This window comes from Pelophylax lessonae (genome assembly GCF_965119305.1).
Source record: "Pelophylax lessonae genome assembly, chromosome: 1".
In the NCBI taxonomy this organism is placed as follows: Eukaryota; Metazoa; Chordata; class Amphibia; order Anura; family Ranidae; genus Pelophylax; species Pelophylax lessonae.
In genome coordinates this window covers 434,962,544-434,972,633 of record NC_138768.1, presented here as the reverse complement: position 1 = coordinate 434,972,633, position 10,090 = coordinate 434,962,544, and the positions used below count along the sequence as shown (strand labels likewise).

The 10,090-nt window shown below is 43.8% G+C and overlaps 1 protein-coding gene across 1 annotated transcript in view; it reads left to right on the top strand.

Moving 5' to 3' along the window:
* The first annotated feature begins 2,670 nt into the window (after positions 1 to 2,670).
* Positions 2,671 to 10,090, top strand: part of SMC2 (structural maintenance of chromosomes 2) — a 68,132-nt gene continuing 60,712 nt past the window's right edge. Inside the window, exons 1-2 of the mRNA XM_082245337.1 lie at positions 2,671 to 2,735; positions 9,296 to 9,480. Of these exons, the coding sequence (XP_082101463.1) occupies positions 9,313 to 9,480 (168 nt within the window). The 5' untranslated portion in view covers positions 2,671 to 2,735; positions 9,296 to 9,312. The remainder of the gene's footprint in view (positions 2,736 to 9,295; positions 9,481 to 10,090) is intronic.

The following is a 10,090-nucleotide window of genomic DNA, read 5'->3' as shown; positions in this document are numbered from 1 at the left end:
GCCTCACCTGGTCTTCTTTCCAGCCTCTCCGCTCAGCATCTCTTCCGCCTCTAATAGATCTTCCCCTGCAAAACAAGATAAGCACTCCGCCCCCACCAATGCTCGAATCGTACATCACATCCAGCATCCCTACTGTATCTGCTCGTACTCGGCGCTCATCCAGATGCCTCCTAATTGGTGCAGGACCCAGTCTACTGGTGGAAATGCTTCTTTTGCCTGCACTGATAAGCTCCCAATATACTGATCGACAGTTAGAAAAAGCAGTGGGAGCTCATTGTGATATGTACAGTGCACACTTCTGGGAGAGGGGCCTGTCAATTGTACACACAAAAGCTGTATGTGCAAGTGACAGTAGTAGGCGTTCCGGCGTTTTCTGCTATAAAACATATCCCATAAAAAATAAAAAAGTTCAATCTCTTAATAAATTTTGGCCAAAATGTATTCAGCTACATGTCTTTGGTAAAAGAAAAAATCCCACTAAGTGTATTAATTGGTTTATGTAAAAGTTATAGCTTCTACAAACTATGGTATATAAATATATATATATATATACTGGAATTTTTTTTATACTAGTAATGGCGTAGTTCAGCGACTAACTGACACTTTGTGGGAACTAACTGTCATTGACATCACCGGTGACATCACTAAATTGTTCAGTGCTAATAATATGCACTGTCACTGTATTAATGACACTGGGCAGGAAGGGGTTAACATCTAGAGCGATCAAAGGGTTAAATGCGTGCCTAACAAGCATAACAAGCATTTATGTTTGTACTTTGTGCTGCTTTTATTGGGGATCAAGTTGTTTTCTTTTCCTGCTTAGCAGGGAATGACAAATCAACTGGATCCTCTGTCACTGAACACAGCTCTGTGTTGTTTACAATCACAGAGCTGTGTTTGGTGAAGTTTAGAGCCGATCGCCAGGTGCCAGCAGTCAATCACTAGCCGGGACCCCGTAAACTGCATGTGCTGTGCGCGCCCCCTACCCGGAAATGCAGAATCACATATATATAGTAAATGTAATTTACGCATGTAAAATCACAGTGCGTGTGCGGGAACCACAGGAAATATGCATGGTCAAAAAGACCATGCAATTTCCCTGTGGCTGTGTTTTTGAAAAGTTTTATGCTGCTTTTTTTATGCAGAAACGCAGGTAGGGTTGCCACCTCATTCCTTTAAACCAGGACACATATTAATTACACAGGTTCTGAGGCTAATATAATGCACCTAAGGCAATGAGTTTAATTACCACCTTAATCAGCCACAGAACCTGTGTAATTAATGTGTGTCCTGGTTTAAAGGGATGAGGTGGCAACCATAAACGCAGGCATGGCAGCCCATTCATTTGAATAGGCTGCTGTTCCCTAGGGTTGCCCCCTCATTCCTTTAAACCAGGACACACATTAAAGCGGAGTTCCACCCAAAAGTGGAACTTCCGCTTTAAATACTGCTGACCCCCTGGCATGCCACATTTGGCATGTCATTTTTTTGGGGGGAGCGGGTACTTAGATTTGACAGGTACCTGCTTCCACTAGGCGGCTTGAGCGGAAGTTCTCCTCTCCCCCTTCCTCCCTGAAATATTCTGGGACATGTCACAGGTCCCAGAAGTATGCCCGGCCATTTACAATGCACAGCGCATCGCGCACCCGGATGTGAAGCCGCAAGCTTTCACAGCCGGGTGCCCACACTGGAGATGCCGGCGCCGCCGAGAGGAGAGGGAGAGAATGGAGGCTTCGGTCGGCCACATCGCTGGATCCTGGGACAGGTGAGTGTGTGTTTTATTAAAAGTCAGCGGCTACACTTTTTGTACCTGCTGACTTTATTAATAAACACAAAAATGAGTGGAACCCCGCTTTAATTACACATAATTACACAGGCTAATTAAGGTGGTAATTAAACTCATTAAGTGCCTTATGTGCATTATATCAGCCTCAGAACATGTGTAATTAATGTTTCCTGGTTTAAAGGGATGAGGTGGCAACCTACCGTGCCCGCATGAAACGCAAAAGTGTGAACCTAGAGTAAATCAATACATTTTGGATAAGCGTACACTGAACAGGAGGACCTGATAGGTTCCCCTTTCACCAGGTTTATTGATCTACACTGACAGAACTGGAAAAAAAAAAATCAGCACAGCATTTTCTTAGTGAGTTCATTGCACTGGTACCTATATGTTGTGATTTTTCACAGGGGCAATGGCCAAGGGACAACATAATTAGTGCATACACTAAAACCGCAGCAGAAAAATTAAAATAAAATACATTAATTGTATTCTCTAGCAATTGGGGGAAAAAAATAAAAATATTTGCCCTTTTTCAAAATGTCGGAAGCAAACGTTCACGCGACCACAGGTACTGTATTTCCGGTGTCGGCAGCAGGAAGATGAACGAAGAAGCGAGCCTGGGATTCAAATTGCCCGCCCGCCCATTCATGGGTCTTCTTTATGTGTGCGGCTCCTTTCAGTCTGCCCTTTGTAATGCCTGAACAAAGTGATTCAAGTATTCCAATTATTTGTCCAGAAAGACAAAGGCTGTGGTGCTAAAAATTAAACATGTCACAGTCATAAAAGCATATTCGTTCGCTGATTGGTATTTTTGGGTAATATTAGCTATTTTCCTGCCAAAACGATCAGGCGTTGCAAAGGCATCCTCAGGCATCTTTACAACGTCTCGTATCTATTTACACGGCGCCAAAGCAGCTTGCAGCTTGAAAGTGTAGACCTGAGAGCTTCTTGGGTGAGTATGACTTGCATTGTATGTATGATAGCCATAAAATGAGCACACCGGCTGTGGTTTAATGGGAGTTATCGTAACATGTTGAACCGGCACACTGCGTATTGTTAACCGATTTGGTGCTGGTGAATGTGATCGTGTTCTGACACTTGTAGATTAAAGTGGCTGTAAACACCAGCTGATTGTTAAAGCAATGCATTTAATAGACAATCGCTATTTTCAACTTTTTTTTACCCTTTGCTGCTGATCTCCTGCAGCCTCTTTAGAGCAACATCCTGTCTACGTAAATGCTTTCAAGTAATGACACCATGGTGTATCCCATGATGGGTTTCCTAATAGTGACGACAGTGGACCGTGCTTGCATAATGTGTGGGAAAACGATCACTTGTAATCTCTATTGGCAGTCCATGTGACAGGGTGACAACACAGCATCATAGGGAGACAGACTGTTGTAACCCTATAGCAAGAAGTGCCTGAATAAGGACCTTGATGGCAGGATCACCTGGTGTTATGTTAATGAAAGCTGCAGATTCAGGCCCCTTTTACACTAGTGGTCTGATCAGGTCCGCCTGTCAGTTTTTCAGGTGGACCCAGTGGCTTAGTGTGGGTTGTCCGCACCCAAAGCAAGTAATTGCACTCCCTTCCATTAGTACAGTATTAAACCCCTTATGGAACATTTTACGATTATTCAAACATATGTGGTCTTTGTAGATTATATATTCATACTTTATATTATTTAATAGTAATTATGGGGCCCCAGGGAGTGTTATGCCTGCTGTGCTTCATGTACGTGCTGTGGAAACGTAAAGGGTTCCCCCACTCACAGCCTGAGTCTCTGGCTGCCTGCAGCCTTTAAAGGAGATGTAAAGTCAGGAAGGTTTTTTTTTTTATCTTAAAGCGGAGTTCCGGCCACAAAAAAAAAAAATTTCAATGAACATACCCCCGGGACAGTCAGGGCTAGTACATTCCACAATGGATAGCTTCTGATCTGTCCCGGGTAGCACTTACCTTTTAGAAGAAATACTCACTTTTAAAATGTATTCTCCAGCGCTGCCATCTCAGGTGTGGGTAGCTTGAAGCCAGCGCGATCCTCTTCTGCGTCCTCTTCCGTCTTCTTCGGTCCCACGATGCACTGCACCGGCCCCGCCATCACTTCCGGGGCTGCAGCGTCATCCCTGCACAGCTTCTGGGCATGCCCAGAAGATGTTTAGCAAGGTATGACGCGCCTGAACCGGAACTGACGTTGGGGCCGGTGCAGGCGCATTGATTCCTGGGAGCGATGACGTTCAGCTCCCAGGAATCATTGCAAAGTGGAAGTGACGGAGCGGGCCGCGCGGCAGAGGGAGGAAGTGGAAGAAAGGTGAGTATATTTTTCTACAATAACAAGGTAAGTAAAAAAAAAAAAAAAAATCGTAACTACCCATTTCTTTTTCAGGTGACAAATAGGAAGCGGATGGCCCAAAATCGACTATGTCGATTTTGTGGCTGGAACTCCGCTTTAAAGCGGAGTTCAGCCCTCAAAATGAACTTTTCCCCATCCGCTTGCTCTAAATTACTTAAAAAAGAATTGGATAATTACATTTTTTTTTTTTATTCACTTACCTTGTTTTTAAAGAAAATATACTTACCTTCCTTCCATTTCCTCCCTCTGCGGACACGGCCGCTGAGGTCACTTCCTCCTTGCATTGACTCCTGGGAGATGAACGTCATCGATCCCAGGAGTCAATGCGCCTGCACTGGCCCTGCTTGTGAGTTCCGGTGCAGGCGTGTCATTCCCTGCTGAACAGCTTCTGGGCATGCCCAGAAGCTGTGCAGGGATGACGCGCCTGCACCGGAAGTGACGAGCAGGGCATTCTGGGACTCTGATGTCACCAAAGAGGACACTCCAGCTTCAGCAGCCCACACCGGAGATGGCAGCGCCGGACAAGACATTTTCAAGGTAAGTATTTCTTCTAAAAGGTAAGTGAAACGGGACAGTTCAGAGGCTATCATTGCTTAAATGTACTAGCCCTGACTGTCCCGGGGGTATTTTTATCTAAAATAAAATTTTCAGTTTGGAACTCCGCTTTAAGGCATTCTATGTGCAAACCTCTTGCCATCCCCGTTACTTTCAATGGCACCCTAATCGCCGTGCTTGGGGTGCCATTTGAAAGAAAAGGGCGATGGTAAGCACGTCCTGTGGTTTGCAGCAATTCCGCCCATGATCCGGAATTGCATGGTGTGAACGGAGCCTTGTTGGTTGAATCTGAGATATCTATTGCAATATAACTATAGTAGTCAAAGAGAGATCTTCTCAGATTTAACTAATAAAGGCACAGCAGAGCAGCCGGCCATTAACCCCTATGTAATTTATGTAGGCGTTATTGGCTGGCTGCTCTGCTGCGAGGGATTATTATCATACAGGATTTTAGGGCTGCAACTAACGATTATTTTCATAATCGATTAGTTGGCCGATTATTGCTTCGATTAATCGGATAAAAACCTTAAAAAAAAAAAAAAAAAGTGTATAATTTAGTTAATATTCTTGAATATCTATATGTAGTGGTAAATATAACTATCCAGCTATATAGTTGGATATTTAATCCACTCTGAAACAGATATATGTATTATTAGAGGTTTAAATGTGGTACATATCAGACTCCGAGATCAATATTTTTAAAAGACCTAAAACACTGTTTTGCAAATTTTCAGACCGGATTTGTATATAATCATGATAGACTCCCTTATTAATAGGCAGGTAGTTTGATACAAGCTCCCTGTGCCTGCTGTCACTTATGCTGGTAATACACAAACTAAATTTTTTTTAGAACATTTTTAAAAACATTCATCCGATTTTTCTAACCATTAGTGTATTTGGTGTCCGGTGTCAACCACAGTGACAGGAAAATTTGAAGGAACAGAATAGAAAACTTCTCGATCAAACAAATCTTCAAATAGTGTATGTGGTTTTTGCTCAGAAGTTTTATTCATTTTAAAATTTATTGTTAAAAGCAAGTGGAATTTTCAAACAACACTCATCCATTCAACAAATATACAAATCATTTTTGAACAAATATAGATGCAAATATTTTTGTCCAAAAATCCAATACATGTATGGGAAGCAGAAGACCTTTAGTAGCAGCCAGCAGCATGCTTTTTTTTTTTCATGTGTATGTATATGAAAAAAATATGCCCAGAAGTCGGATATGCAGGATATTTTAACTGGGAGTCAGACATGAAGGTATATGAAGGGTGGAGGGGGGAAAATAACATTTTATATATTAAAGTAAGTAGTACTAAAAGCTGAGACTTTTTTTTTTTTTTTTTTTTTATTCATGGATATAATAATTTTAAATACAGTATAATGCACAATACTAATAAACTTTTACTTTAAATGCAATTGTAATGCCTTATATCACCTCTAGTCTATCGGCCTCCACCTTCTCTGGGTTCAGATGCTGATCTTCCCAGCACAGAGCCCTTACAGTGATTGTAAACGTTGGATTCTTTTCTTTTTAACAACAATCTTGTCATACTTATCCTCTGTGTAATGATTTTTCACAGAGCAGCATTGATTCTCCTCTTCTGCCCCCCCCCCCCCCCCCATGGCACTTCCAGCCCCTTCTGCCTTCAAAGTGCCCCTATAGGAAGCATCAAAGTATAGTACTGTACAGAGTGTCCCTATAGCAAGTTTAAAAAACCTCTGCCTTTAGAATCACTTGGTTCCTTCTCTTGCCCAGGACTACATTTCCCATGAGGCATTGCTCCTCACACATTCACAAGTTCTCTGTCATCTACTGACATGTATGGATGGTTTACTGAGCTGTATGTTTGTTGCACTGTATTTTCTGATATGTAAACAAATAATGCATTCTGTATGAAGGACAACTAATTGGCTGACGATTAATCGATTACAAAAATAGTTGACAACTATTTTCATAATCGATTAGTTGACGATTATAATCGATTAATCGATTGGTTGTTTCAGCCCTACAGGATTTATATAGCGCCAACAGTTCACGCAGTGCTTTACAACGTAAGGGCAAACTGTACAGTTACAATACAATTCAATACATGAGGAATCCGAGGGCCCTGCTCATTAGAGCTACAGTCTAAAAGTTGGGTCTGAGAGAGCCCTTTGACTACGGTAGCCAAATCGCTGTCTCAGATTTAACCAATAATAAAAGGCTGAAGGTAATCAGAGACTCCGTGTGTGATTAATTACTAATCGTGTCAAGTCGGGGTTATTGGCTGGCTGTAAGCGGGTAGACACCCCCCACCGGCCACCACCACCATGGGGACATTAAGAATCCTCACCCCAGCCATACTCCTGTGTCCTCCAAGCCAGGCAGGAAATGTGGTGACCGGAGTGAGAAGAAAAGATGGTGAGAGCTCAGCACACAATCGGGGAGTGGAGGACACCAGTGGGGGGAGCTTTATGGCTGTTTTTTGGCACATTCCCCTGCTCTGGAGCCCCTTGGGCCACTCTCACCCGCTCCTCCTCGCCGCACTACACTGCTTCAAACGTTGTATCGGGACCAGGGCTGCAGGTTTTCGGGAGACCAATCTGGAACAATGTAAGTATGCAGTCGGCTGGAGCATCGGACCCAGCACACACGTGACTAAATTCTGTGCCCCTTTAAATGTTGCATCAGGGGCGACCTCATCAGCTGCCCCACAAGCTACACTACTGGGCGGATCTGATCGGACCCTCCAGTCTCCTCTATGGAGCGGTGGGTGTCAACAGACGTGTCAGTTTACACCCGCCAACATCTGATCTTATCTGTTAAAAAACAGATGGATGGGGATCTGACCAGATAGCAGTTGGGTGTAAACAGACAGGCGATCAGTTTCCATCCAAATGTCCATAGAGGAAAACATGTCTGCTCTGCATAAGTGGAGCGAACATGGACCAGCCATCCATCTGCTCAGCGGGGATTAGCAGACAGATTCCCTGCTGAGCAGGAGGACGGAGTCCACCCCATGTGTAATGGGCCTTAAAATGAATAAAAATTTCTTAGCAAATTAAAGTGATGTGAAGGCTTATGATTAATAATATTTCTATTTTTTTAATAAAATAAATAAGTTTTTATACTTTCTAACATTGTGCAACAATTTTAGCAGTGCCCCCCTTCCCCCTATGTCTTCTACCTGCATCTGCCCCCATAGCAAGCCATGTGCTGAGGTTCACCCATGTGGGTGTGCCCTCAAGCTGGGCTTTGTGCTTCCATAAACACACACAGCTTGGCTCTGTCATGCCCTCCCCTCCCTCCTCACTGGATTAGATTGACATCAGCAGAGCTCCAAGACAACCCTGGATCGATCAGAAAAGTGTTTAGGGATAGAGGAGTAGAAAAGGTAGCTAAAACATTATATTTAACCTTAATTTCTTTTTAGCATTACCTCATAAGCATGTTGCTGTGGCACATCTCACTGTATGCATAAGAAGATGTAGTTTTATGGTTGCTAAGAGCATGGAATACATGTAAAATTTGTCACTGCTGGAGGCTGCATCTTCCTCCTGGGTCCACAGACTCTGGCTGTGTAACTGGCCAGAGCCACATGACGGCACAGGGCTCTGAAGAAATGGCACGGGTGGCCGTTCTTTCAGAGCGCATACGCACATGTCATTGTCGGCATATACAGTAAATATCTCCTAAACGATGCACATGTAAAACAAAGACGTGGGATGCTGCTGATGTTGGTGCTCCTATATAGGCAAAGTAGGGGGAGATTTACTAAAACTGGGGAATGCAAAATCTGGTGCAGCTGTGCATGGTAACCAATCAGCTTCCAGATTTTTTGTCAAAGCTTAAGGGCTCTTTCACACAGTCCGTCCGTCAGACGGACTCCGTTTATCTTAGCGGGGGATCGATCCGCCGATCCCCCGCTGAGCAGGAGGATGACAGCTGTTCTCCGTGCTGTGTGCGGAGACACAGCTGTTAGGTCCCCATGCATCTCTATGGGGGAATCGGATGGGAACGTAATGTCGGTCCGTTCTAATCCGATCCGCAGGACGGATGGAAAATAGGGTTTCCATCCGTCCAGATTTGATGGATTGGGTGTCAGCGGACATGTCTCCACTGACATCCGATGCCCCATAGAGATGCATGGGGTGACCATTCGGATCCGCCAAAAAAACTGACAGGCGGATCTGAACGGTCCGCCTGTGTGAAAGGGGCCTAATTGAACAAGCTGAAGTTAGAAGCTGATTGGCTACCAGGCACAGCTGCACCAGATTTTGCACTCTCTTTTAGTAAATCAACCCCACTATACCTATATCTAGTTATTTAACAGCCCCTATATGGACATACTAGGCCTATATTTAGACATCCGACTTTCAAGTTTGGATAGACGTGGGTTTGAAGAAGGCCTGGGCTCATCTCTAGTTACCAACTGATTCGACGAAGTTCTTTTAAATTTACCAAAACTATGTAGTGAACGCCTGCCAAAGCAATCCACTCAATTTGTGTCCAGTCAGGCAGGCCCTCGCACACATTGCTAGTAGATGTAAAGGTTTTTTGTTACATGCTTCTAGTACTTTGCTCCGCACTGAAACTAACTTTTTTTTTTTTTACTTCTAGGTACTGCAAAGAGGAAGATGCATATAAAATCTATTATTATAGAAGGCTTCAAGTCTTATGCGCAGAGAACTGAAATAAATGGCTTTGATCAACTCTTTAATGCTATTACCGGACTTAATGGCAGTGGCAAATCTAACATCCTTGATTCCATTTGTTTCCTTCTGGGCATCTCCAACCTTACACAGGTAAAATGAAAACGTAGGTAATCACAAGTTCTTCCAGCATCCAGGACATCACAGGACACTGGGGAGATAATAGCCTTTACACACCCAGGCATAACCCGTAACAGCTCTGTTAAGCTTTCGTTTTGTGCTAGAGTCTGAAGGTGATGGATGTTTCTGAGTCTTTTGTAAGATATCTTTTTTTTTTTTTTTTTTTTTTTTTGGGGGGGGGGGGGGGGGGGGGAATTTTTTTCCAATATTTCTGGGCCTGTCCCTAACACTCCAGACAGACAGGCAGAGATGGGCCCTATCTGGATCGGTCCACTATGGCCTGTAGGCCAAGAGCGACTGCTCCCCGGACCCCACATACAACAGTGGAGATGATCTGTAATGTGTGCTGCTCTGTGGGTGTACTTAACCGTAATGCATACAGTTTGGGCCTACTGTGTACTGCAGTGTGGACTGGTAAGCGCTTCTCTGTTTTTAGAGTTGTAGTAACCTCCCCTTACAGTGTTCCCTCTGTGTGTCGCGTTTTAGACCGCAGGACATGCATATTTGTTTTTACCCCTATGGTGTGCTATGCAGTAGAGATCGACCAATTATCGGCAAGGCCAATATTGACTTTTGCCAATAT